Here is a 25,762-nt window from a genome sequence, read left to right on the forward strand (position 1 = left end):
AAAAAAAATCTTTTTCCGACGGGGAATGAAATCAACATGTGGGAAACGTGTGTGGAAAAAACGACAAGGGCGATCCGTTTGGCTCTTTATGCTTTTCTTTTCTTTTTTTTTTCTTTTAAATTGATTCTTACCCCTCTCCTCCCTTTTTATTTTGTATTATGTTGAAAAATACTTATTCTCTTGCTAGAAGATCTAGATGGACAACAACAACAACTACCACACTGATACGAGCACATATTTCTACCACAACAAAACGTCTCGGTCCTGTTTCCTTACAACACCAACCATCATTTACTACACCTTTATATAAATCCTGGGTATTTGGTTCTGGGTTGGCTTTAGCTCTTGGTGGATTAACTTTGGCCACAATGAATGAGAAGATTTATGCTCTAGAAGCTACTCGTAAGTCAATAGGAGTTTTTAGTTTGAAACTCAATATATTCACCTCCTTATCATGTTTAGCAAACGGTGATCAAATATGCCAAGCTATTATACAAAATGACTTTCGAACTCTGAGAAAGTAAGTCAAAAAAAAAAAAAAAGAAAGTTTTAAAAAAAAGGTAAGAAAACTTATTGTCTTTTGATAATTATTAGGTTAGCCGAGGACCCTAATTTTACTCCCAATGTATATCATCGTTGCGGTTGGACCCCTTTGGTAAAAAAAAAAAAAAAAAAAAATAGACGCGTAAAATCACAAGTTCCAAATTAGTATTCATCTTTTTTCTTTTTCTCTTTTTCCTATACAGCAAGTTGCAGTGATTCAAGACAATGAAACCATGGTCAAGTTTTTATTAGAAAAGGGTGCAGGTAAACTTTGGAAAATATAATGAAGTATAATGTATCAAACTGATTATTCTCTTTATAGATCCAAATCTTGAAGATCATTATTATCCTCGATCTCATCAAGCAGCCAATATACGTCAATCTGATTTCTCTGCTGATTTGATGCCTTATCGCGACTATCGTGATTATACTGCTCTTCATTATGCTGCCATCATTTGTAATCCTACCGTAGTAGCTCTCTTATTAGAACATATGGCTGATCCTCTTGTACGCAACTCAAATGGTCTCACTCCAAGGGAATATCTTTATCATGTAGAACGATTTACTGGTGAAAGTAATATTGAAATAGATGACATGTTACGAGGTAAAAAGAATGAAATATAGGTATGAACCAATAGATTAACTTTTTATTTATTATTGAAAGCCAAGGAACAAAGTTTTGCAGTAGATAAGGAAATGTATGAAGAACGACAACGCAAAGAATTAGCTAAACAAGAAAAAGAATATAGGAAGAAACACCCATTAGAAGATGCTCTCAGAGATCGAATTGTTGGTCAATTAGGTCCCATCCATGCATTAGCAAGTGCTATTCGTAGAAAACAAAATGGTTGGCAAGATGATGATCATCCATTAGTATTCTTGTTTTGTGGATCCTCAGGTGTTGGGAAAACTGAATTAGCAAAAAGTAAGATTCCCAAAAAAAAAAGAAATCAATAGATTTGTAACATACTAACTTTTATAAACATATATATTATCTATTGTTTTAGCTTTGGCTAATTATTTACATGGAAAGAACATGGATAAAGGTTTTATTCGCATTGATATGAGTGAATTCCAACACAAGGTAAAAAAAAAAAAAAAAAAAAAAGGGATCATAAGAATATAAAAAATATGGTTTTAAAATTTATTTATTCTATAGCATGATGTATCAAGATTTATAGGATCTCCTCCTGGTTATGTTGTAAGTGAAAATATAAATTGATTTTCATTTATTTGTTTCATGGACCTTTTTTTTCTTTATTATTTTTTATTTCTACTATCCTTTTTGTAGGGTTATGACGAAGGTGGACAACTCACGGAAAAACTCAAAGAATGTAAGTAACATAGTATTGGAAGACAAAAGTTTTAGCTTATTCACCTCCTGATATTTTTTTTCAGGTCCCAATGCTGTTGTGCTATTAGATGAAGTAGAAAAGGTAACGAAGGAAAGATATCTTTTTCACAATTCCTCATATCCTTTTATTTTTCTATATAGGCACATCCTGATGTATTGACAGTCATGCTTCAACTTTTCGACGAAGGACGTATTACAGATGGGAAGGGAACGACAGTAGAATGCACAGATGCAATCTTTATCATGACATCCAACTTGGCGCAACATGAAATTGCCGATGAAGCAGAATTGTTACGATTAGAAGCTTCGGTGACTTCAGATGCTCAATCAACAGGTGTTGCATCTACAACCAATAATATTGTCAATAACACTAACAATCATGGAGAAGAATTGATTGGCAATGACGAAGACGATGGACAAATCTCATTATCAAGACAATTTATCGAAAAGACGATCTATCCAATTTTATATCAACATTTTCGACGGGATGAATTCTTGGGCCGGATCAACGAAGTACTTTTCTTCCTACCATTCAGTGAAGACGAATTAAGGGACATCACTCAAAGGGAACTTTCAAAATGGGCGGACAAGGCCAAGTCTCGACATGGCATCACAATGACATGGGATTCGGACGTGGTGGATCATCTGGCTCGAGGTTACAATATTCGATACGGCGCACGCAGCATCAAATACGAAGTGGAACGTAAAGTGGTCAATCTTATTGCCAAAGCCAATGAAAATGATGAAGTCATCGATGGTGGAAAAGTTCATGTTGTCATTGATAAAATCCCTGGCAAGAAACGACGTCTATGCAAACTAGAAATTCAACAAAAATCGGGTGATGATCGAAAATCTTCTGGTACTGGTTGGTTTGGTAGCAAGAAATAGCCATAGTTTTTTTTTTTTTTTTTTGACAACAATCCTTTTTATTTATTTATTATAACACAGACTCCAATAAATGTTTTTTATTATCATTATTATTTGTTTTATCGACGATGATTGAGTAGAGGGATGACGATGATTAGGAGGATGGAATTTTATGTGATGTTGGATGATAATAATGTAGTGGACAAGATGGGAAAGTATGACAATTTGGATGGCATGTTACACCAAAATGCAATTGACAAAAAGATGAAACAAACATCTTGTAGATAGATAGATTGATAGATAAAAAAGAAAACTATTTTATTGATCAATAAAAATTGTATAACACGCACCACCAATAATAGCACCAGCTATAGGAGCAAATAAAGGTACAAAGAAGTAATAGTTGCGGACAGTAAACACTCCAGATCCCCAACCTAGGATAATGGATGGATGATTGATGTTTGAATAAGATAATAGATGGAAGGTTGACGATAGATATTTCATATGATGGATGGTGATCAGATGAAAAGTGAGCGATGTTAGTAAAGAATACAGAACACGTTTTTTTTTTTTTTTTTTTTTTTTTTTTTTTTTTTTTGGAGGATGTTCTTACCAGCAATAGAGGTAAATAAACGAGGACCTAAATCACGAGCAGGATTCAAAGAAAAACCAGAAGTATAACCTAAACTAAGAGAAATTGATACAATACCAACAGCAATAAAGCATCCTTGAGCATTTCGGAAAGGAAGATTGTTTTGATGTCCTGTAGCCATGATAATCAAAAGCAAGAGAGCAGTACCAACTACTTCTGAAAGAACAGAGGATGACATACCCACGTAGACAGCAGGAAAAGTGGCGAAAATACCAGCCGTACCATGAGGTCCCAAAATTTGCCGATCACCACCATCAAACTCGTTGATGGCAGGTTGAATCACCGAATACAATATAGCAGCCCCTGTAAATGCACCTAAAAGTTGCGAAAGGATGAAACCAGGTACTTTTTTCAGAGGAAATCCAGAGAATAACCAGAACGTAATAGTGACAGCAGGATTGATATGAGCACCCTATTTTTTTTTTTAAAAAAAAAAAAAAAAAGAGAGGGAAGGGTAAAAGATTTTCTTTTTAGTCCTAGACTTTTCCCAATTAGTCAATCTTTTTTCTCAGTATCAAAGACTTACAGACACATGACCCACAATGCTGATGGCTATCAAAACAGCAAGACCTAAAAGTAAAGATGAACAAAAGAGTTAATATATACATCATGTGTATATATGTAATCTGTAACAAGAATTCACGAGATATAGACTTGATTTTTTTTTGTTTACCACTTCCAATGGATGAAGTTAACCAAGATTTGTTAGGTTCAACATGTAAGGTTTGTTCAGCTGAAGCCCCACAGATCAGGAGTACCAAGATACATGTACCAATAAATTCGGCTAGATATTCACGTAGATGAGAACGATACATCCTTCCTTTTTTTATAAGATTTTCCATCATTTTATAATGTTGTTTTCTATGATCATATACTGAAAATATAGTAATAAGAATAGAATTAAGTAGATTATCATTAAAAACGATATATATATATTTTTTTTTGACATACAGTGATGATGAGTTCCTTCTGATAAAAGGAGAGGTTCAGTTTCGTCTAAAGTCGAAGAGGACGTCGATGAACTCCATTCAACCATTTATATTATTGTAGATATATATTGATAAATAAAATGAAAAGAAAAAGATAACGAAAAAGAAAAGAAAAAGAAAAAGAATATAAAAAAAAAGATGATTTACAAAATTATTTTGAGCTCAACTACTGCCATACATGGAATAGCTTGAAGGGGACAAAGGAGTCTCTCCCTGTTGTTTCCAATGCGTTTCAAACCCCGTTACTCTCTTTTTTTTTTTTGCTTTGATACAATGATGATGATGATGATGATAAGCCAACAAAAAAAAAATGTGAAGACCCTTTTTTTTTTCTTGTGGTTTTAAATGAAAAGTGCATTATCACCTGCTTTCATGGAAATTAGATCACTTGTATCTAAATATGGAAGTATCTTTCTTTTTTTGATTTCCTGGCTTTGGATTGGTTGCCATACTCAAATGAAGGTTTGTTCTCAGACAGCGTCCTACAAATGTACAACCCTTTCTTTTTTTTTTTTTTTTTTTTGAGAATGAGTTAGAGTTCAACATTGATCAATTTTATTATAATGGGACGCGCGGCAAGAAGTAGATTGTAATCATAGTAATACAATATGTTCAATGAATAATAATATATATATTGATATCAATATTGCTTTGATAACCAAAGATTCTCATTTTTCATGTGCCTGAATTTGTTCTAATTTATAAAAATTGTTATCACCATATTGAGAAATGATCATTTTAAACTAATCCTTTTCATTCTAGGTTATTAAAAAAAAAAAAAAAAAAAGAGAAAGAGATATAGATTCAAAGCTCGGTTTATTGTATTTAAAGTCATAGGAGGAATAGTTTTCTGGTGGGAACCGAGTTTTGTACGTCTTTCAAAGGGCGATGCTCAAATTATTTTTATTCATTTCCTTTTTCTTTTTCTTTTTTTCTTTTCTTTTCTTCCTTTTTTTTTATTTTATTTATTTATTAATATTATTCTTATTATTTATCTATATGTTTTTACTGGAGATGGGGTCTTCTGAATATGACATATCTTCCACTGCTTGTATTCCAATTAACTCTACTCACAAGGCGAAAAAGGCAAAATCAGCAGAAGAAAAAGCAGCAGCAAAGGCAAAGAAATCTCAGCAGGACGAATTAGATGCTTTGCAAATCACCTTTTACGAAATTGAATCTTGGATTGAAAAAACTACTCCAGTACTGACTCGTATGACCAAAGAACTCGATAAGGCATCTCACCGTTTAGAGAAACAACGTCGTGAATTATCAAAACACCAACCACAAGCAAATGATCAACCACACAACCAACCAATCAATGCTTTTTCTATGACTAGTGCTCAACAACAACAACAACAACAGCAACAACAACAACAACAACAATGTCCTTTAATTCAGTCTGACTTTATCTCACAATCCACCTTTAGCGATCACAACATATTATCATTGCCATCGCCTAGTACCTCAAGTCAACCAATCCCTTCTTCCTCTTGTACAGATATACAAAGCGATCCTATGCAATGGATACTCACGTTTCAACCTGGTAATTCATTACGACTGGAAACAAATATTACTTCGGTGGAACAACTAGTAGATGCTGTACAAAAAATACAACTTTTGGCTGATCCATCTTCAAAAAACGTCCATCAACCTATTGACCCATCTAGTGTATTTATCGCATCATCATCATCATCATCATCATCTTCATCATCATTCTCATCGAATTCTTCATCTTCCTCTATTTCTTCACCATCATCCAAACTGTCAACACCTTGGACTGGCAATCATCAACTACGTTTGGGCCCATCGACTGAATACTGGTATGCAGCTTTACAACGTCGACCACGATCATGTCTGGAAGATTATAAGAACTCTGACGAAATGAATCTTAGTCAAGTCACGGAAAATGTCTCACCTCATGTACTCAACTATGCTTGTCAAATATATTGGGATTGTCTTCATCCAAAGTTTTCTGGTGATTGGTCTACTTTTTGGGATCGATCAGGTGATCCAAAGCGCAATCAAGTCTGTATCGATTCTGGTTTAGCAATGGTATTCTTACATATTATTCGGCATCACAAGGATTCATGTCCCAACGCAAATGATATTGGCTACTACTACTACGAAAGGGCAAGAGAAGCTTTGATGGATTATTTTGATTCTCCAGATTGTGCTACTTTGGAAACTCTGATGAACTTGGCTATGTTCTGTATTCTTTGCAAGCGACATTCTCAAGCACGTTTACATATTGGATTGGCGTATCGTATGATTTTGGATATGGGGATTCATCAACAATCCAATTGGCCGAAGGACAATCTACTGCTACGAAAGAAATATCTTAAACTCGTCATGGTACTTTATTATAATGATATTAGTGTCTCGATGTACTCTGGTGAACCTACTTTGCTAAATGACATGGATATTGATGTGGATTTCTACGACCTGATTGCTGTCAATCGTGCCTTACCAGCTCAACCTGATGAAAAAACCTTGGTCAAGGAAACCTTTTTTGCTCACCTGTTATCACTGGCCAAGATTGGGAAACGCACTTTACTATTGACTGATGATTATAAACAACAACACGAAGGAAAACAACATGTTGGTGAATTACCTTTATCTTGGGCAAATCAAGTACAAGCTTTAGAAGTAGCTCTGGCACGCTGGTTTGATCGACTTCCTGAAGAATATCGTGTAGATCCTCAACCAACACCTTTTTCAACAGCATCATCATCATCAACAACAACGGCGACAACAACAACAACAACAGAGGACAAGACTTCTCCTGAACGTGAACATATCTCCATGGATGCCACCTCATTGAAGAAACAATCCGCTCTTTTACTGATGTTACAATATCAAACACAATGGTTACTTTTACACAAAACTTTTGCCAACATTGATGCTTCTCCTTTGGCCGCCACTATTGCTGCTGCTGCTGCAGGTTCAACATCAGCGCATATACCACCACAAGGACCGGATCGATCAAGAGAAATATGTACTGATGCTGCCAATCGAATTGTTGTTATGGGCGAAATGATCACTGAAAAATATGGATGGTGTGTCTGTCAACAATTTATGTCCTGTATTTATCAAGCATCTACGATTTATTGTCGGAACGCCCTTGCTATGAACGAAGACAGTCGTCAACATGCCAATACTATGATCAAACGAATTATACATATATTAGGATCAAGTAGGATCAACTATAGTGGACTACCTGATGATATCACAGCATGCCTGAACGAATTCTTGGTCAAGAATGGAATGCAGCCACCGACAGAACAACACTCTCTTTCAACTGATACAACAACACCAGTGAATAATGTGAACAACAAGGATGATAACAACCATGCTAATGATGATGATGAAACATTGGATGAAAATCATAAAATAACAATTCCAGAAGGATGTCAACTATTGGGACACTGGGTTTCTTTCGATAACTCATCTACAGCAGAACATACGCATTCATCAGCAATCACATCTCCCCTTACTAGATTCAACGATACATTATTCAACTCACCTCATATGCATTTGGAATGTTTACATCAACAAGCTCTCCATCGGCCACCACTCACAACTCGATATCATCAAACGGATGCTATGCTATCTATTAAGATTCAGGAACCAGTGGTAGATAATTCGATGGCAATGGATTTCCAATTGGAGCATAGAAAAAACTGGAGGTATGAAATTCAAAAAAAAAAAAAAATATGTTTTTCCTATCATATTTATTGATTTTTTTTTTTTTTTTTTTTTCATTAGAAACATGTTTTCATCGTCCAATATTACCCAAGTCAATCAGCGAATGTTGTAGAATAATACCTTTTTACCATCTCTCTTTTTACACTATGACTATTATTGTATTTTTTATTTATTTATTTATTTTGTTTATATCTATATATATATTTACTATTGTGTATTTTTTATCCCTTTTTTAATAAAATGTTTTCTTACTTTGATGATCATCAATGTTACAAGTCGAAACCTCTTGTCTTTATATTTTTATTTTTACAGACATATGTGGATTCAAGCTACGGAATTTGAATCACTGGTCGATTTTGGAAAAAAATCAAAGGACTGGGTGCCAAGTTTTCATTCAATCCTAAAAATAAAAAAATTCCCATTTCTTTTTACTCTTACCCCCTTTTTTTTTTCTTTCACTTGATTCCACAATGTCATTATCTAGACAATCATCAACAATACTTGCTCACTATTTTGATTATGGAATGTCTTGTTTGGAACAAGCTGCTATTGCTATTTTGACAAAAGGAAGAATACCAAAACATCTTGGATTTATATTGGATGGTAATCGCCGCTTTGCTAGAAAGATGGGTGCTTCATCAACACGATTTGGTCATTATGAAGGATTGAAACGACTAGAAAAGGTAAATATTATTATAATATACTAGTGATCTGACTGATCTCTTCTTTTCAAAGGTATTGGAATTATGTATGCAACTAGGTGTCCTGGAAATCACAGTTTTTGCTTTTAGTATTGAAAATTTTAAACGATCTCAAGAAGAAGTAGAATACTTGATGCAATTATTTCGGGAAACATTCATGGACTTTTGCAATAATAAGTAAGAAAAAGGAATGATAACGAGGGTTGCTTGGAAAGATAGTTTTTGTTATTTAACACAATACTAATTTTTTTATATATATCAACATAGCAAATTCATTAAAGATAATGATATTCGTGTACAGTTTTTGGGCAACTTGGATTATTTACCAAAAGATGTGGCAGATCTGGCAAAACAAGTGATAGATCAGACAAGAAACAATAGAGGGTAAGAAAAGAAAAGATTAGACCTTTTTTTCACTCACTTTTTTTTTTATTTTATTTTATTAGACGTACATTCAATATATGTTGTCCTTATACTTCAAGAGACGAAATGACCACATCCATTAAGAAAAATATACAACTGATAGAGGAAGAAAAATTGAAATTAGAGTAAGAAAAAAAAAAGATTGATCAAAATGAAAGATGAACGCAGTGAATTGATTTTTTTTTTTTTTTTTTGTATTCTAGGGATATCAATCAAGAGACGATAGAACAACAACTGTTTACATCGACATCATACCCATTGGATATTCTTGTACGAACTTCAGGGGAAATCCGTCTCAGTGACTTTCTGTTATATCAAGCAAGTCAAGGTTGTCAAGTACATTTCATTGATTGTTATTGGCCTGAATTCTCACTCTGGAAGTTCTTACCGATTCTGTTGGAATATCAAATCTATTACGATTATATGCGAAAATGATCATAACTATTAGTTTAGTTTAGTTTAGTTATAGTCATATCTTCTTTGTAAATAAAATTATTACTACTGATCAATTTAACGTGAATAAATTGTATCAAATTGGAACAGCGAATTCGGCCAGTCAAAAAAAAAAAAAAACATCGTTCTACTTTTTTTTTTTTGTTTTGATTATTTTATCTTTTTCACTTCCACACTTTTTCTTTTTTTGTCACTCTTTGTTCGGACAGTATAGTTTTGAAAGTAATCTTGGAACCAGGCTTTCAATAAATATACGTACAACATTACTGTCCTTACAACCGTAATTGAAAAAAAGACATATCTCTGCTCTCTTGAATGTAAGTTGGAATAATAATAAAATAAAAATAAAACAAACTGATTTTAAAAAGGTACTGATTATCCTCGGTGTTTTACCTTTTTTTTTTTTTTTTAGATTACACTGATGAACAAACAAAGTACTGCAAATGTATGGTCTGCAGCTCAAATATGTCAACATTTCTGGGTGGAAAGCAATTTGACTCGACTACAGATTCGGCAAAGAACACTTCAATTCTATAGATCTTCTTCACGACGTGTTTGTACTACAGCGATCTGTCAACAACAACAACAACAATATACATGTCCCATACCCAAAAGACGACATGGTTTACCCACCGCCACTACACGACAATGGTCTCAACAGGAACATTATCGTCGTTCATTAACCACACGATCTTACTCTTCCATTCATCCTCAAACAACTATCGATACTTCACACAATAGAAAGATATCGACAACTGATACCAACTTGATGACTGGCCAACAACAAATGACACCATCATCTAGTCGGACAATATTATCTGCAGCTTTGGAACAGTCTGATGCATCGACAGCACAATCCTTGTTGAATATTACATTGCAACTATTACGACGTCGTGATCCACAACTTGCTTGGGAATGTTATACCGATCTAGCCTCCAGAGATTTATTACGATATGTAACCTTAGATCAATTCAAGCAACTTATCAAGCAATTCAATCATCATAGCAAACACGTTCAAGGATTGGAATATGTTTTGACATTAGTAGAAGATATGAAGCATTTAGGTTTCCAAGTGGCTCGGAAGGAAAAATTAATAGTGATGCGACTCTTGGGGATGAATGGGAAACTAAGAGAAATGGAAAAAGTATTTGAAGATCTTGGAGCTGACGATTTGGACAACAAGGAGCAAATATTATTGGCACTGGACGCTAGTAATTCGACAAGCAACAAGAACAACAATACTAACATTAGTAATGATATTCAGAAACCATACAATATTATGTTAAGCTCTTATCAAGAACATGTTTCAACTATTGGTACCATGTTGGTGGCACAGAAATCAATGGATATATATGGGGATATGTTAGACCTTGGTATTCGACCATCAGGTGCGGCAACTCGAGTATTGATGGAAAATATTCGACTTGGAGGACATACGGATAACATAGCTGAACTTGTATGGGATTGGTTTTGGAACAAGATTGGATTGAACGTTGGAGGCAAAACTAGGGACTTGGAACCATCTTTATATCGAGAAATGGTGATCTATTTTACGAGTGCTGGTCGGCCCGAATATGCTCTGGAAATCAATGATATCATGACCAAGAAGAACATGGCCAAGGATCGACGTATGATGACAGCTTTAATTCACAAGGTGGGTCGTGCAGGTGACATCAACAAATCCATGGCTTTATTGAATGACATGATGAAAGTGGATCAAATGGAACCAGATAATATTACTTTTAATGCTCTGATCGATATTTATACTCACAAGAAACCTAAACCTGATTTTGCCGGTGTCAGTCGAATGTATTCTATGATGTTGGATATTGGACTGGAACCTGATATTTATACCTACGGCACCTTGATCAATATGTTTGGAAAAGAAGGGGATTTGACAATGGTACATCGACTTTATAAGGATTTGAAATCAAGAAATATTGCACCTTCACCACATATCTATTCCGCTTTGATTGAATGCTTTATCAATAATGATGATCAACACTCGGCTTTGGATGTTTTACGGATATTACATCAGAACACTTCTCAATTCGACAACCAAGTCCAACCCAACAAGGTGATGTACAACATTTTGATCAAATCATACGTTGATAAACATGAATTACGCCATGCGTTTACTTTGATCGACTTGCTCAAGAAAGCTGACCTGATGATGGATGCTAGAACATTTACACCTGTGCTCTCTTATTATGCTGATCGTGGAAATATCAAGGAGATTCGGAAAGTGATGGACAAGATGGAAGCTTATCAAGTCGAAGGCAATGCATTTACATATACATCTCTTTTGCATGCATATTCCAAAGCTGGTGATATGGAGACGGCCGAGCAACTATTTAAAGAATACAAGCGACGATGGCGACCCAATGGACATACTTTTAATGCTCTTTTGTATGTATATATTAAGAAGAACGAAATCGACAAGGTATTTGGAACATACAAACAGATGCTCAAGACATTCATTAAAATGACGGAACATACCTATGGCCTCTTGATGTATTTCTACTCTCAACGACGGGAACCAAAAGCAGTCGAAGCTCTGATGAAAACGATGCAAGCCAATGAAATTACACCTGGAGCTATCTGCTGGAGTATTTTGATGCAAAGTTACTTTAGAACAGGACGATCAACTGAAGCCAGACAAGTCATGGAACAAATGGTGTCAGCTGGGACAGAACCTACTTGGATTACATGGACGACACTCATCAATGGACTTGTACAAGAAGGTGAATTGGATTTAGCTGAATCTGTGATGCAAAAGACATTGGAACGACAAAAAAAGAAACAAGAGGCTCAACTCGATGATATACAACAATATTTCGGTGGATATGCAAAACTAGCCAATATCGATCTGAACAGCAAAAGCCGCTCTTTATTATCAGATGATCAAGCCTATACCCAACAGTTACCTACAACCATCGAAGATTTATTGGAGCAACGACAACAACAATATTCCGGACGCAAACCTTTCATTCCCCCTGGTCATCTTTTTACACCGTTGATTCGTGGTTATACTCGCAATGGACAATTCGACAAGGCTCGTGCTATTTTCAACATGATGCATCAAGCAGGAACACCAGTCAATCAAACCATCTATTCAACTTTGATGAAATTGTATCAACATGAACAACGTTACGATATTGTGGAAAATATGTGGCAAGCTTTACGGAACCGTTCTCAATCAGCATCCTCTCCTACGCATATTTTTCTGGATGGTATAGGTGATATTGCGTTACCTATTTGGCAGCTTGATGATACAGATGATGAAGAAACGCAACTTCTTTTGGATATCAACAATAGTAATATATCTGATTCTGACACTCTTACTAGTGATGATATGGATGATGATGATATCAAGCAAACATTACCATCACCGTTTATACTATCAACCTATATGGATTCTTTGATGGCACAGGGGCGATTTGATGATATTTGCACATTATGGAATACTTTGGAACAAGAAGCTTATCCATTTGATGAACAAAATTGGAATCGATACTCTGTGTCTTTGGTTAGCAAGGGTGACTTGATGGAAGCCTGTCATGTCGTGCACAAACGTGTTTTGGAGGCCAGCGATGAAGATGTCAAGAAAAACGTACGACCTCGTGATCAATCCTATTTCTTTTCGGACACTACTGGAAATCATCTTCATTTACATCGTAGGACATGTCTTGTATTTGCTGATGCTTTTGATATTCCTGGTCATACTGGTATGGGGAGTAAACGGTTACGTTCTTTGGTGGTAGAAAAAATCAATTTTTTGGTCAAGGAACAACAAAAAACAACAAATTTAGAATAGATGACTCTCTCCTTTTGTTTTACATTTTGCTAAATTGTACATATTTTTATTGAATCCCATTCCATATAATAAAACAATATTATTTATTTAGACTTTTTTTTTTTTTTATTATGTAACATAATTTGATTGTATCAATCGAAGAATAATGGATAATAAGCAAAGATGATTCTGTGTTGTTGTTTTTTTATTTATTTATTCAAGATGATAATAATAATAAAAAGGACAAGATAAATAAAAAAGTAAAAGCAAACTAATCTAATCACCAAGTTTATCGAGTTTTGTTCAAAGTATGGGTAGTAGCAACGAGTTTCTGGCTGATGGGATCGACCTTGGTATTGAGTTTTCCAAGTTTGGCATTCTGGCTTGACAATTCATCATTCATGGTAACAGCCATATTCTTCAAACGAGCAGTAGCATCCCCAAGTAAATCCAAGTTTTGATCGATTTCATCTTCCACGGCATCATCCTCTTCATCTTGTTCAAATTGATAACGACGACGATCGGCTTCAGAGCGGCCACGACGATATCCACCATTGGAGGATCCACGTTCGTTACGACGATTGGCTTGGTCAATACGTGCACTGGATTCATATTCAAATTGGCGAATATCTTCCCTTTCATTCATATGTTCAGCATGATCATTCTGTAACTTTTCAATTTCACGACGTTGACGAGCACCTTTGTTGAATGGATTCTTCACCACTGGAATAAAGATCGATCGGTTCAATTGCTTGAGTTCATCCGCTTGCGACGATGCCCGGTCAGAATGAGCCTTGGCCAGATCAAGATTACGGCTCACATTGGCAATTTGTGCTAAAAATAAAATAAAAAAAAAATTCAGGATTAAATATCTAATATATATATATATATATATATATCTAGTGTTATGGACTTACTTGATTGAGTTCCAAGTTGATTCATTGATTGAGCAGCACTTTGTTCAGCTTCACCAATTTTCTGAAGAGCATTACGAGTACTTTGTAAAGATTCTTGTTTGATGTCTCTAATTTGTTTCTTGATGCCACCGACTTCTTCATCTTCATCTTGTTCACCATAACGACTCTTGGATCGACCGTAAGCATCTTCCTGTCCTTGTGAGTCATATTGTTGTTGTTGAGGGCGTCGAGGTGAACCAAATAAATCATCACGGTCTTGTTCATGAGTTCGTTGGCCATATCGACCACCATCATTATCGTTGTTGTTACTATATCTGCTGCCTCCATAAGATGGTTGACTGTTGTAACCTGCAGAACTACCACTGGAGTAAGAAGGAGTAGACGAGAGTTGAGGAGTAGATTGTTCGAATGGGTTAGTTGATGTAGAGGAAGAATCTTTATCCTTCTTTTTCCAGAACATGATGTGATGATATATAAGTAATAAATAAAAGAAAAGAAAAAGGAAATGATATTTTTGTACAAAAGAAACGAGAAAGCTTTTTAACCACCGATCATGAATGAATTTCATTGGCAGTGATCTATTTTTGACTTTTTGAGCTGCTTTGCCCTTTTTTTTTCCTTCTCTTCTTCTCCTCCCTTCAAAATCCTTTTTAGTACCAGAAGGCAGTTCACCATATATGGTTACATACACACTACACAATGGGAACACTATGCCTGCTCTTGGATGTAAGCTAATCAATAAAATAAATAAATAAAGATACACCATATATCTATTGAATGCTAATATACTTTTTTTTTTTTTTTTTTTTATGTAGTGGGCACTTACAGAATGAAAACAGTGGAGGAATTACGACCTGTCATAAATCAAGCTATTCGGTCTGGCTATAGACTAATAGGTATAACTTTTGGCTATTCAAAATTAGACTCTTTCATTTCTCATTATTTTTCTATTCGTTTTTATTCTAGATTCTGCTACTGTTTACAAGAATGAGGCTGCCATTGGTTCTGTTTTGAAAGATATCTTTGCTGATCCTTCTTTTGGAATTCAACGACAAGATGTCTTTATCACCTCTAAACTATGTATATATATAATTATTGTTTTTTATTAACTATCTCATATTAACTTTTCTTTTCTTTTTTTTTTATTTTGATATAGCACCGCAACACCAGGGATATGAGAAATGTTATCAAGGTAAATAATGACAGAGGAAGTTTGAGTATTACAGCTTGCGCTTATTCCCTCTTATTTTTTTTTTTTTTTATGAAGCTGTCCTGGATTCACTCGAGCGATTTGGGTTGGATTATCTAGATCTTTACTTGATTCATTGGCCAGGGTAAAGGGAAAAAAAGAGAGCGGTGGGAAGTAATGATTCAGATAAAATAATTAATATATTCTGTTTTATCTTCTCTCCTTCATCTAGTACATCAAAAACCAAGTTATCCGATCCTGTGAATCAACAAAATCGTATGGCTAGTTATCGTGCATTAGAGCAGCTTTACAAAGAAGGCAAAATTCGACATATTGGGGTCTCGAATTATACAACAGCTCATTTACAACATCTCTTGGATCATTGTACCGTTATTCCTCATATCCATCAATTTGAACTGCATCCATGTCTTTATCAACCTTCTCTTTTACAACTCTGCAACCAACATCAGATTCAAATCCAAGCATACTCAAGTCTAGGTGAAGGCAAATTGATTGATGGCACAGTATGTATAGACGGCTTGAAAGACATTGCGGCAGCTCATCATACCTCTGAACCAACTGTACTCTTACGCTGGGCTCTTCAACATCAATGGGCTATCATCCCAAAATCAACATCACCACAACGGGTTCAAAACAATGCTATGGTTTGGAATCTTAATTTATCATCTCAGGTAAGTGATGCAAAAAGAGAATGGTACCTTGATATCATCCTTTTTTTTTTTTTTAATCCGTTTTATTTTATTTAATAAAGGAAATGGAACAACTGGATCAAGTACATCAATCTCAATCTTATCGGTTTTGCTGGGATCCCTCTGATATTTACTAGTTAGAATACCACCATGTATATTATTAGTTTTTGTTTTTTTATATAATAAACATTTTTAATTTTCTTTTTTTTTTTTAAAAAAAAAATGTGTATGATTGATTTTTTTTTATTTGTGAAAGAGATACGTTTTTGTATCGTTCATCTGGAACTTGATGGTGGCATTACACTTTGCTAATAGAGAATGGCGTCATAAGTTCGGGAGTAGGTTATCCATGCAATGAGAGATGACGATTGTACGAATCGAAACAAAACAAAATAAAACAAGGAAAAAGACAGAAAACAAATTTAAATGGATAAGTATGGATGATTGTAGTAGGGTGAGTCCAAAAGAGACAAGTCGAAGAGGATTGTATAACTGATCAGTGAAGTATGTGATAAAAGACAATGGAAGGAAAAATCATAAATATACATCAACATCAAATAGTCCACAAACATATTGTATACAATTGTTTTATTGTTGGTGATATGAATAAAATTGGTAAGGAAGGTGAAAGTAATAATCTAATAATTTACAACATTCTTGATAGCATCATAGCATCGGATCATACTGGGCATATAAAACTTCTCAAATACCAAAGGGAAGGGGGTATCCCAACCACATACCCTTTCAACTAGATAAATAAACCAAAAAAAAAAAAAAAAAAAAAGAATTAGATGATGACTCTTATTTTTTTTTTTTTTGTTCCTTTTTTCTTTTGAATCATACCAGGAGCTTCCAATCGTAAGAAACAATTTTCCATCACAGTAGAAGCAATTTCAGCACCTACACCAGCCGTTTTTGGAGCTTCATGAGCAATCACTAATCGTCCAGTTTTGTTGACAGATTCCACCACAGTTTCCACATCCCAAGGTAAAATGGTACGCAAGTCGATAAGTTCACAGCTAAGTCCAGGCATCTTCTTTTCTGCCAATTGAATTGCATTTTCTAGAGCATATATCTGAGATCCATATCCTAATACAGTGACGTCTGTACCTTTCTTGAGTATTTCAGCTTTGCCTAAGGGCAATTCATAATCTTCCACAGGCACTTCTTCCACTAGATAATAAAAAAAAGAGGGAGTGTAAGTCAATTCGAAAACAAAGAGGATGATAGATTATTTTCTCTTACCAGCTGCACGATAGAGGCATTTTGGTTCGAAAAAGATAACAGGATTACGATCACGTATAGATGCCAGTAGTAAACCTTTTGCTTGAATGGGACTTCTTGGTGTCACAACCTATAAAAAAAAAAGAGACCGTGAGAAAAAGGAAATAAGTTAAAACTCCATCTTGTAAGCATAAGTATTACCTTTAAACCTGGACAATGAGCAAAGAAACCTTCAGGGCTTTGAGAATGATAATGTCCACCATGACCAACAGCTGAACAAGGAGCGCGAATCGTCATACCACCTACGTTAAACTGATTTCCTGATCTATATCTGAATTTTGCAGCTTCATTGACAAGCTAACCACAAAAAAAAAAAAAAAAAAAAAAGGAAGAATGATATGAGATAAGAGTAATTTTCAACTGATAATGGGACCTACTTGATCAAAAGCTGGAAAGATGTAATCCGCGAATTGAATTTCAGCAATGGCAGTATGACCAACAGAGGCCATACCAACAGCAAATCCAGCAATACCTTGTTCTGTCAATGGTGTGTTAAATACACGATCACGTCCAAACTTTTCTACCAAACCAGAAGTAGCTCTGAATACACCACCAAATGAGACATCTTCACCGAATACAACTAAAAATAAATAAATAGAGAATATAGACAGTAAGAGTCAATACAGTACATAGTTTATTCTCTCTTTTCATTTATTACCAGCAGTATCATCGGTCGTCATTGCAATAGACATGGCATCATTGACAGCTTGGAATAGATTCATTTTCTTTGTTTCACCTTGAAAAAAAATAATAAGTATTGAGGATTCTTTTTTTTTTTTTTTTTTTAGCTTACTGTTGAGAGCACTCATCCGAGCCAGCTCGGGAGTACGAAATGCTTCTTCAGGAGCTCTTTTCAATAGTTTTGAATAGGCAACACCTTGTTGGATACCATCGTTAGTTTGAGCAGCAGCGGAAGCAGCATAGTATCGTTGTTGGTGCTAAATAAAAATAAGGAATAGAATATTATAGTCGATCAATCGGTTAGAAGAATATAATAGATTACCTGTAATAAAGAAGTGATGCGACGACTTGCGTTACGAAGCATTGTTGTAATATATAATATGAGAAAAAAAGAGAGGGGAGAATGGAAAAGAAAAAGAAAAAGAAATATATAAAAAAATAAGAAGAAAGGGAGAAAAAAGTGGGGAAAAGAGGATGGCCGTGGGAAAAAATGTCAGGTTCAACCAAGTGACTGACATTTTCAACAACCGAGTTTTTGTTCATGCTCATAAGCATTAAGGGAAAACGATAGAAAATGTAATCTTTGGAAAATCTATACTTTCAGGTGTAACGATATGATGATGATGAAGATTAATAAGTATCAAGATGAATAGTATGTTGAATAACCATATATGAAATAATAGAGATGAATGATACAGTTTATTGAAGATATGTTACAGTTTTGATTTTCTAATATAAATATAAATATATATATATAAAAGAGGAATAAAAGGTGGGTTACCTGCTACCACCAAAATATAGTTATATTAAGTCAAAAAGAAACTATACTACACAGGATGTTTTTTTTAAAAAAAACAAACAAATGGGTTCCCTGCAACAACCATTTCCGCATAATCAGATCGACCAGTCCATCATATACAAAGGTACAATAATCTATCTAACATGTTAAAAAAAAAAGAGAGAGAGAAAAAAAAAAACACATCATAATAAAACAGTACATCCATCCCCCCTACATCAGTTTTTTTTTTGTTACCAATAGTGGGTTTGCCTGCAACCACTACGACCAAAAAAGATGGATTTAAACAATAGGCCATTTAGGATGACCCTTGATACCAGCACGGGAGTACATAGCATCAGCATAATCACGAGCATCCTTCATGACTTGTTGTTCGTCCATAGTCAGCAACTTGCCTTTTTCAACTACCATACGACCATCCACCACTACAGTTTCCACTTCTCCTCCAGTAGCGGTATATACCTAAAATATATATATAAGAGTCAACATATATATCTTTATTATTATTATTTTCATCTTACCAAAGTCGAGATGGGATTGGGATTGGGAGTAGTATGAAGTTTACTTTCAAAGTCCAAAACAACAAAATCAGCTTTCTTGCCTTTTTCCAAAGATCCAATTTCATTTTCAAGTCCAAGAGCTTTTGCACCATTAATAGTAGCCATTTCAAGAACAGTTTCGGCAGACATAGTCAAAGGATCACAAGAGACAGCTTTATGAATCTTGGCTGCCAAATTCATTTCACGTACCATATCTATGATTTTAAAAATAATAAGTATAATTTCTATATATAATCCTTTTTTTTTTTTTTTTTTTTTTTTTACCATAAGCATTAGATGATGGACCACCATCTGTACCAAGTCCAACATTGACATTTGCATTCAAAAGCTTGGGAATAGGAGCAACACCAGAAGCCAATTTTGAATTAGAAGAAGGATTGTGAGACACATGAGTTCCAGAATCAGCCAAAAGTTTATAATCCTTTTCATCCAACCAGATCATATGAACAAGTACCGTCTTATCACTGAGTAAACCAACATGTTCACAGAATTCACAAGGTGTCATTCCATGGTTGTCCCGATAGTGTACCAAATCAGCATGGACTTCAGCGCAATGCATAGTAATACGGATATCACGTTCACGACTCAATGCAGTCATTTCCTTGAGTAATTCAGTACTAACACCAGGAGGAGTACGGGACCCGAACCAGACATCTAATAATAATAATCAATGTTAAAATAAGATCATCAATAAAATATCATTCACTTACGAATACGATCATCTGCTTTGCCATGCCATTTCTTATGCATTTCAAGAGCTCCCAAAAGACTCTGTTCACGAGTTTCTATAAGACCAGGATGCATAGACCAAGCCGATTGAGAAGCATACTTGCCAACATCCATGACAATTTTACCCAAACAGCCACGAATACCAGATTCTTCCACAGCCTTTGCAATTCCATCAAAACCGTACCTATCCGCACACATGGCTTCCAAAAAACAAGTGGTACCAGATTTAAGCATCTCAGCAATACAAAGACGAGCACTACCATAGGCTTCTTGAGCAGTCATGGTACCTTGAAGTACCCACACCGTTTCACATAACCATTGAATCAATTCACAATCATCTCCAGAACCTCGGAGTAAAGCTTGTGCCAAATGGACATGAGTATTGATAAGACCAGGAATCACCATCTTGTTTTCCAAATCATAAGTAGCTTCATCAGGATATTGTTCCTTGAGAACCACCGTCTTGCCAACCTCAACTAGACGATTGCCTTGCACAAGTAAAGCACCATCCTTGATAATTTCACGTTTAGCATTCATCGTGACAATCAAACCATTGATATAAAGCATTTTGGTTATTCTGAATAAAAAAAAAAAATAAAAATAAAATAAAAAAGAAAAAGAAGAAAAAAAAAATAAAGTGAGAACAATTGAATTTATACACACAAGTAACTTTTTTTTTAAAACAGCGCTTGATAAACTCATATACAGGGAGAGGCGATAAACCATAATTCTGTATCGATTATACCTTCTATTTTTCTCACGTTTTTAATGACCAGATAGATTAAAGATGACAATGATGATAAGCTCTATGAAGATTCTATGATATCCTTGATGATGGCTCTAGAAAATCATGATTTTCTTATAATTATAACACTGGTATAATTTCATTCCTATCATTCACATGATACTTTTCACTTTTATTTTTTTCAAGTTGACAACAGTATAATTCGAAATAATCAATGCAAATTATCAGAGCAAAAACTTGAATTTTTGCGGTCGAAAATATCGCGCTAATGAGGATGATTGATGATCCTTTTTTTTTTATTAATACTCTATCAATACAATGATAGTCTATAAATTTCAAAAGATAAATTCCAAGAAAATGATTTGTTCTATGTTCTGTTCAATTTTGATGCGATGATGATGACTTTTGAGCGAGAAAGGGAAAGGCAAAGTTTTCTGTAAGCTTATATGCAGGATGAAAAAATGGGATCAGTTTTTGGATTTTACAGCCAAAATTTTCGAACTCCTCAGCCAAACTTTGGCTGTAAAAATAAATCGTCGAGGGTACATCAGGCATTTTTTCGAAATATTGATGAAATCTTTTTGGTATTTATTGCACATTAGCTGGCAAGATAAGTGATAAAATGGAATTAGATGATATTAAACTACTTTTTTGAGAGGAATCCAATGGTATAATTTTATTGAATGATGATCATTATTGGATGAGGGATGACTGAATTGACTCTTATTTTTTAATTTACTCTACAAACTGAGAGGTAAGGTATAAGTTGTTATTAAGGAAAGTGAAAGAAAATGATTTCATCGTTGTTCCTTCTAGAGTTTGTACGATGATGATGATTTTTGAGCGAGTTACAAAAGAATAAAAGAGGTACATGTCTACTTCATTTGATGTCATAGTACAATCCACAATCGCGGGATTGGAAAGTATTTTTTTTTTTTTTTTTTTGAAGAAAAAACGCCACTTTTGAATTTTTTTTTTTTTCACTTGAACCTTTTTTCTTTTTTTGTTTATGCTACTTTTAAAAGAAATAGGTGGCAGATCTAGTTGGTATCGATATCGTTTCTTACATTCTATTATCAAGTCACAAAAGAATATTCGAACTATGTCTACATTTTTACGGTTTTTAGGTCATTCCACTCCAGAAGGCCCAGCAACCATTATATATCAAAACGGTAACGATCATTACATGTTCAACTGTCGAGAAGGAACTCAACGTTTAGCTGTGGAGGATAAAGTGAAGCTCTCAAAATTGAAAAGTATCTTCTTTTCACGTTTACAATGGGAATGCATTGGCGGTTTACCTGGTAAGTTCAATAGTTATTGTTTTCTTTTGCATAACTAATTTGTTCATGATTTACTTTTTTTATACTGACATTCTTTTTTCATTGTTTGTTTTTATAAAGGTATGTTATTGACATTAGCAGATGCTGGTATTCAAAATCTAGATCTTTATGGTGGCAAAAATTTGACTCATTTTATGGCATCCACTCGAAACTTTGTTTATCGGTAAGTGTATCTAAACATTTGGAAAGTTTACTTCGCAAGATCACTAACGTTGAATGAATTTTATGCAAAAAAAAAAAAAAATGATAGGACATCTATGACTGTACAAACGCACGAATTCAACAAAGGTGAACAAGACGAATTACATTATGTTCAAACGTACAAAGACAATTCACTCAAGGTCATCCCTGTGATTGCTTTACCGAAGCATCGACAACATTATAGTGGAGTCAAACGACGTCGCAGTATTTCACCCTCTTCGATACCATCAGCTTCAGAATCATCCCCATCATCAATGTCATCATCATCAGATTACGTGCCATCAGATAACTCTTTTTCAGAAGAGCCATCCATGGAATCAGCGCATCAACATCGATCTCGTATTCTATCTTATATGTTTAGTAATAACAAAAAAAACCAACACAAGTCGAAAAAAAATGGCAAGGATACTCTTTCTCCAGAGCACACCATCGACTCACCGTGTACACCTCGAAAACATCCTCTTTCCAATGTATCATCATCACCAGAGGCAGTAGTTGAATTTGTGAAACAAGATGAAAATGGTCCTTCCCAAACAACTATCACTTCTCTTCAACAAAACAATCAAAATCGTTTCCAATCACAGATCGATCAATTATACGATAGAACATTACCAAGAACCAAGCCTTATCCTGCAGCAATCTCATATATCTGTCAAGGTCCTGAAACTCGTGGCAAATTCCGTGTTGACAAAGCTCTTGAACTTGGTGTTCCAAAGGGCCCTCTTTTTGGTAAATATTTATGAGCAATAACAGAAGAAAAAAAAAAAAAAGAGGATGATATTTACCATATATGGTTGACTTTTTTTTTTATACAGGAAAATTACAAAGAGGGGAAACAGTGACATTGGAAGATGGTACAGTCGTGACGAAAACTCAAGTATGTGAACCAAATATACCGGGTCCCATCTTTATGGTAATTGATTGCCCTGACATACGTTATATTGACGATCTGGTTTCTTCACCCAAATTCACGCCTTATCAATCGATGACGGATACTCAAAATATACCCAAGGTAATCATCCATCTGGTAAATAATAAGGTGCTAGCAAACGCAAAATATCAAGAATGGATGAATACATTTAGTCCAGAAACAGAGGTAAGGAGGAAAAAAAAGAAAGAGCTATTTTTTTTAATACTAAAGGATCTCTTTATTTATAGCATATAATTAGCAATCAAGATGTATGTGCCCAAACAACACTCTTTCGTAGTCATGCTCTTAGTCAATATAAACTATCGAAATTGGATGCCAATATTTTCCAAGTACCTGAATACAATAACACACCAAACTGCACGTTAGACAAATGTAAGTTGAAAAGACAAAATTTGAATAAAAAAAAGAGATTGAAAGTGGCTTATATATATATATATATTATTTTAGTTGACAATTTGCCACCCAAAGTATCACCATTGATGAACAAAGCCGTGTACAACCTGATAGACACTCGAAAAGCCAAAATAAAAGGAATGCAATTAGATTCAACTCAACCGTTTGATGTGGATCAACCAAATGATGATCCTAAAATGCTAGAATTCAATGAAAACAAAGATTATCAACAAGCTATTGAAGAAGCCAAGAAAGCTGCTGAACTTGTGCCACTTGGAGTTCCTTTCCCTGGTGATGATGTTCAAGTGATCACTCTTGGTACTGGAAGTTCTTTACCTTCAAAATATAGAAATGGTAGGGAAAATTAAAAAAAGTCATCTTAATTTGCGTTTGTTGTTTAATTATTTTTTTTTTTTTTTTTAGTTAGTGCAACGTTGATCAAAATTCCTCAATTTGGGTCTGTGTTATTGGATGCTGGTGAAGGTACTTATGGACAAATGTTGCGTCACTTTGGTCGAGACCGATTACCTCAAGAATTAAAAGATCTTCGGTGCATCTTTGTATCTCATCTTCATGCTGATCATCATCTTGGAATATTTCAATTATTGATCAAAAGAAAAGAGGTAATAAAAAAAAAAAAAGGAGAGAATAAAGGAGGGATTTATCGGTGATTTGATCTTTTTTGTATGATAGGCCCGACAAAATGGTGCACCACTGTTTTTAATTGCACCATATATTTATCAACGTTGGATGCTGGAATACAACAATGTGGAACATCTGGATTCACCAAACCATATTCGATTTATTCGTTGCAATCATATACTCTCAGAAACATCCAAATCAAACGCCGTCGTATCTGAACAATCGTTAAAAAAGTAAATCCACGAAAATAAAAAAAAGAATAGAAAGAGTGATATTGATTTTTTTTTTCTTTAGTGTTGAATCGTTGAAGAAGACTTTAGGATTATCTGAAATCAACTCTATTGATGTTGTGCATTGTCGTTTGGCTTATGGATTATCATTGAAACATATGACAGGATGGAAATTAGTGTAAGTTGTTATATATATATATTGGATAGATTGATTGAAATATTTTTGTATGGGTTTATAAAAAAAAAGGTATTCGGGGGATACAAGACCTTGCGATCGATTGATAGAAGCTGGACAAAACGCCACTTTATTGATTCATGAAGCAACGTTAGAAGATGGAATGAAAGAGGAAGCTATAGCTAAACGACATAGTACAACAGCTGAAGCAGTAGAAGTTGGAGAAAAGTAAGTAAAAAAGAAAAAGAAATATATATATATATCTATAACATATCTTTGTTTATTTGTTGTCAGGATGAAGGCTCGTTACACATTATTGAATCATTTTAGCCAGCGGTATGCCAAAGTTCCAACACTCTCGGAAGCACAAACCAATGTCTGTATTAGTTTTGACATGATGTCAGTACCTATCAAGCAAATCCCTCAATTACCCAAGTTTACAAATGCTATGCAATTGATATTCAAGGATGAAGAAGAAGAAGAAGAAGATGAAATGAATTTATCAAAGAATTAGAATTAGTTTACTCATACCGTTTAGAAATAATAATAATAAAAAAAGTATTTTTTTTTATGATGCCTTTGCATTCCATGTCACATGTCCTCTGCTCCCCTAAAATTTTTTTCTCTTTCTTTTTTTCATGGTCCGGTTCAATCTTTGCCTTTTCTGTGTGATGATAACAAAAAAAAAAAAAAAAAAAAAACTTTTGAAACGCTAAAAAGACACACACAAAAAAAAAGTTTTTTTTTCTT

General features: G+C 34.5%; 10 protein-coding genes across 10 annotated transcripts; 6 read left to right on the forward strand and 4 right to left on the reverse strand.

Moving 5' to 3' along the window:
- Positions 1 to 102: 102 nt before the first annotated feature.
- On the forward strand, positions 103 to 2,874 carry BX664DRAFT_327944 (P-loop containing nucleoside triphosphate hydrolase protein). The gene is made up of 11 exons (XM_051544513.1): positions 103 to 402; positions 463 to 520; positions 595 to 655; positions 747 to 807; positions 866 to 1,147; positions 1,208 to 1,468; positions 1,551 to 1,627; positions 1,703 to 1,744; positions 1,835 to 1,877; positions 1,942 to 1,979; positions 2,039 to 2,874. Exons 1-11 carry the CDS (start codon positions 159 to 161, stop codon positions 2,783 to 2,785), a joined length of 1,914 nt encoding a protein of 637 aa, XP_051401158.1. The 5' UTR covers positions 103 to 158; the 3' UTR covers positions 2,786 to 2,874.
- On the reverse strand, positions 2,812 to 4,555 carry BX664DRAFT_327947 (aquaporin-like protein). The gene is made up of 5 exons (XM_051544514.1): positions 4,368 to 4,555; positions 4,090 to 4,290; positions 3,943 to 3,986; positions 3,378 to 3,828; positions 2,812 to 3,198 (listed from the first exon to the last, which is right to left on the reverse strand). The coding sequence occupies exons 1-5, from the start codon at positions 4,450 to 4,452 to the stop codon at positions 3,083 to 3,085; spliced, it is 897 nt and encodes a 298-aa protein (XP_051401159.1). The 5' UTR covers positions 4,453 to 4,555; the 3' UTR covers positions 2,812 to 3,082.
- Positions 4,556 to 5,754: 1,199 nt separating this feature from the next.
- BX664DRAFT_327948 (uncharacterized protein) lies at positions 5,755 to 8,342 on the forward strand. The gene is made up of 2 exons (XM_051544515.1): positions 5,755 to 8,094; positions 8,174 to 8,342. The coding sequence occupies exons 1-2, from the start codon at positions 5,924 to 5,926 to the stop codon at positions 8,223 to 8,225; spliced, it is 2,223 nt and encodes a 740-aa protein (XP_051401160.1). The 5' UTR covers positions 5,755 to 5,923; the 3' UTR covers positions 8,226 to 8,342.
- Positions 8,343 to 8,523: 181 nt separating this feature from the next.
- On the forward strand, positions 8,524 to 9,790 carry BX664DRAFT_327950 (di-trans,poly-cis-decaprenylcistransferase). Its single transcript, XM_051544516.1, has 5 exons — positions 8,524 to 8,796; positions 8,849 to 8,991; positions 9,082 to 9,198; positions 9,261 to 9,362; positions 9,441 to 9,790. The coding sequence occupies exons 1-5, from the start codon at positions 8,584 to 8,586 to the stop codon at positions 9,670 to 9,672; spliced, it is 807 nt and encodes a 268-aa protein (XP_051401161.1). The 5' UTR covers positions 8,524 to 8,583; the 3' UTR covers positions 9,673 to 9,790.
- Positions 9,791 to 9,863: 73 nt separating this feature from the next.
- BX664DRAFT_277156 (uncharacterized protein) lies at positions 9,864 to 13,597 on the forward strand. Its single transcript, XM_051541353.1, has 2 exons — positions 9,864 to 10,007; positions 10,103 to 13,597. The coding sequence occupies exon 2, from the start codon at positions 10,112 to 10,114 to the stop codon at positions 13,505 to 13,507; it is 3,396 nt and encodes a 1,131-aa protein (XP_051401162.1). The 5' UTR covers positions 9,864 to 10,007; positions 10,103 to 10,111; the 3' UTR covers positions 13,508 to 13,597.
- A 53-nt stretch (positions 13,598 to 13,650) lies between these two features.
- On the reverse strand, positions 13,651 to 14,889 carry BX664DRAFT_357228 (uncharacterized protein). Its single transcript, XM_051547937.1, has 2 exons — positions 14,404 to 14,889; positions 13,651 to 14,320 (listed from the first exon to the last, which is right to left on the reverse strand). The coding sequence occupies exons 1-2, from the start codon at positions 14,861 to 14,863 to the stop codon at positions 13,776 to 13,778; spliced, it is 1,005 nt and encodes a 334-aa protein (XP_051401163.1). The 5' UTR covers positions 14,864 to 14,889; the 3' UTR covers positions 13,651 to 13,775.
- Positions 14,890 to 15,010: 121 nt separating this feature from the next.
- On the forward strand, positions 15,011 to 16,516 carry BX664DRAFT_327955 (NADP-dependent oxidoreductase domain-containing protein). The gene is made up of 7 exons (XM_051544517.1): positions 15,011 to 15,129; positions 15,219 to 15,299; positions 15,370 to 15,483; positions 15,560 to 15,595; positions 15,671 to 15,737; positions 15,825 to 16,284; positions 16,365 to 16,516. The coding sequence occupies exons 1-7, from the start codon at positions 15,081 to 15,083 to the stop codon at positions 16,437 to 16,439; spliced, it is 882 nt and encodes a 293-aa protein (XP_051401164.1). The 5' UTR covers positions 15,011 to 15,080; the 3' UTR covers positions 16,440 to 16,516.
- A 329-nt stretch (positions 16,517 to 16,845) lies between these two features.
- On the reverse strand, positions 16,846 to 18,728 carry BX664DRAFT_327958 (thiamine diphosphate-binding protein). The gene is made up of 8 exons (XM_051544518.1): positions 18,590 to 18,728; positions 18,380 to 18,524; positions 18,245 to 18,322; positions 17,964 to 18,166; positions 17,728 to 17,883; positions 17,548 to 17,656; positions 17,146 to 17,475; positions 16,846 to 17,050 (listed from the first exon to the last, which is right to left on the reverse strand). Exons 1-8 carry the CDS (start codon positions 18,629 to 18,631, stop codon positions 16,941 to 16,943), a joined length of 1,173 nt encoding a protein of 390 aa, XP_051401165.1. The 5' UTR covers positions 18,632 to 18,728; the 3' UTR covers positions 16,846 to 16,940.
- Positions 18,729 to 18,944: 216 nt separating this feature from the next.
- Positions 18,945 to 20,935, reverse strand: BX664DRAFT_293960 (uncharacterized protein). The gene is made up of 4 exons (XM_051542073.1): positions 20,334 to 20,935; positions 19,888 to 20,277; positions 19,585 to 19,817; positions 18,945 to 19,525 (listed from the first exon to the last, which is right to left on the reverse strand). Exons 1-4 carry the CDS (start codon positions 20,917 to 20,919, stop codon positions 19,346 to 19,348), a joined length of 1,389 nt encoding a protein of 462 aa, XP_051401166.1. The 5' UTR covers positions 20,920 to 20,935; the 3' UTR covers positions 18,945 to 19,345.
- A 1,100-nt stretch (positions 20,936 to 22,035) lies between these two features.
- On the forward strand, positions 22,036 to 25,550 carry BX664DRAFT_327964 (beta-lactamase-like protein). Its single transcript, XM_051544519.1, has 11 exons — positions 22,036 to 22,401; positions 22,501 to 22,603; positions 22,691 to 23,370; positions 23,457 to 23,737; positions 23,800 to 23,944; positions 24,020 to 24,319; positions 24,389 to 24,588; positions 24,659 to 24,840; positions 24,902 to 25,015; positions 25,085 to 25,240; positions 25,307 to 25,550. Exons 1-11 carry the CDS (start codon positions 22,107 to 22,109, stop codon positions 25,524 to 25,526), a joined length of 2,676 nt encoding a protein of 891 aa, XP_051401167.1. The 5' UTR covers positions 22,036 to 22,106; the 3' UTR covers positions 25,527 to 25,550.
- Positions 25,551 to 25,762: the final 212 nt, after the last annotated feature.

Source organism: Halteromyces radiatus, assembly GCF_025201355.1.
Source record: "Halteromyces radiatus strain CBS 162.75 chromosome Unknown BX664scaffold_3, whole genome shotgun sequence".
Taxonomy (NCBI): Eukaryota; Fungi; Mucoromycota; class Mucoromycetes; order Mucorales; family Cunninghamellaceae; genus Halteromyces; species Halteromyces radiatus.

Bases quoted from the DNA above. Each gene is read 5' to 3' on its own strand.
- BX664DRAFT_327944 (XM_051544513.1), top strand. From the start codon at position 159: ATGTTGAAAAATACTTATTCTCTTGCTAGAAGATCTAGATGGACAACA. The intron at 1,148-1,207 runs GTAAAAAGAATG...TATTATTGAAAG, and splicing joins AATAGATGACATGTTACGAG to CCAAGGAACAAAGTTTTGCA. The intron at 1,878-1,941 runs GTAAGTAACATA...ATTTTTTTTCAG, and splicing joins CACGGAAAAACTCAAAGAAT to GTCCCAATGCTGTTGTGCTA.
- BX664DRAFT_327947 (XM_051544514.1), bottom strand. From the start codon at position 4,452: ATGGTTGAATGGAGTTCATCGACGTCCTCTTCGACTTTAGACGAAACT. The intron at 4,291-4,367 runs GTATGTCAAAAA...CTATATTTTCAG, and splicing joins AGAAGGAACTCATCATCACT to TATATGATCATAGAAAACAA. The intron at 3,199-3,377 runs GTAAGAACATCC...CCATTATCCTAG, and splicing joins TTTATTTACCTCTATTGCTG to GTTGGGGATCTGGAGTGTTT.
- BX664DRAFT_327948 (XM_051544515.1), top strand. From the start codon at position 5,924: ATGCAATGGATACTCACGTTTCAACCTGGTAATTCATTACGACTGGAA. The intron at 8,095-8,173 runs GTATGAAATTCA...TTTTTTCATTAG, and splicing joins GAGCATAGAAAAAACTGGAG to AAACATGTTTTCATCGTCCA.
- BX664DRAFT_327950 (XM_051544516.1), top strand. From the start codon at position 8,584: ATGTCATTATCTAGACAATCATCAACAATACTTGCTCACTATTTTGAT. The intron at 9,199-9,260 runs GTAAGAAAAGAA...TTATTTTATTAG, and splicing joins CAGACAAGAAACAATAGAGG to ACGTACATTCAATATATGTT. The intron at 9,363-9,440 runs GTAAGAAAAAAA...TTTGTATTCTAG, and splicing joins GAAGAAAAATTGAAATTAGA to GGATATCAATCAAGAGACGA.
- BX664DRAFT_277156 (XM_051541353.1), top strand. From the start codon at position 10,112: ATGAACAAACAAAGTACTGCAAATGTATGGTCTGCAGCTCAAATATGT.
- BX664DRAFT_357228 (XM_051547937.1), bottom strand. From the start codon at position 14,863: ATGTTCTGGAAAAAGAAGGATAAAGATTCTTCCTCTACATCAACTAAC. The intron at 14,321-14,403 runs GTAAGTCCATAA...TTTTATTTTTAG, and splicing joins TCAACTTGGAACTCAATCAA to CACAAATTGCCAATGTGAGC.
- BX664DRAFT_327955 (XM_051544517.1), top strand. From the start codon at position 15,081: ATGGTTACATACACACTACACAATGGGAACACTATGCCTGCTCTTGGA. The intron at 15,484-15,559 runs GTATATATATAA...ATTTTGATATAG, and splicing joins CTTTATCACCTCTAAACTAT to CACCGCAACACCAGGGATAT. The intron at 15,596-15,670 runs GTAAATAATGAC...TTTTTTATGAAG, and splicing joins ATATGAGAAATGTTATCAAG to CTGTCCTGGATTCACTCGAG.
- BX664DRAFT_327958 (XM_051544518.1), bottom strand. From the start codon at position 18,631: ATGCTTCGTAACGCAAGTCGTCGCATCACTTCTTTATTACAG. The intron at 18,167-18,244 runs GTAATAAATGAA...ATTTATTTTTAG, and splicing joins GACGACCGATGATACTGCTG to TTGTATTCGGTGAAGATGTC. The intron at 17,051-17,145 runs GTATGATTCAAA...TTATTTATCTAG, and splicing joins CTTACGATTGGAAGCTCCTG to TTGAAAGGGTATGTGGTTGG.
- BX664DRAFT_293960 (XM_051542073.1), bottom strand. From the start codon at position 20,919: ATGCTTTATATCAATGGTTTGATTGTCACGATGAATGCTAAACGTGAA. The intron at 20,278-20,333 runs GTAAGTGAATGA...TATTATTATTAG, and splicing joins CAAAGCAGATGATCGTATTC to ATGTCTGGTTCGGGTCCCGT. The intron at 19,818-19,887 runs GTAAAAAAAAAA...TTAAAATCATAG, and splicing joins TCCATCATCTAATGCTTATG to ATATGGTACGTGAAATGAAT.
- BX664DRAFT_327964 (XM_051544519.1), top strand. From the start codon at position 22,107: ATGCTACTTTTAAAAGAAATAGGTGGCAGATCTAGTTGGTATCGATAT. The intron at 23,738-23,799 runs GTAAGGAGGAAA...CTTTATTTATAG, and splicing joins CATTTAGTCCAGAAACAGAG to CATATAATTAGCAATCAAGA. The intron at 25,241-25,306 runs GTAAGTAAAAAA...ATTTGTTGTCAG, and splicing joins GCAGTAGAAGTTGGAGAAAA to GATGAAGGCTCGTTACACAT.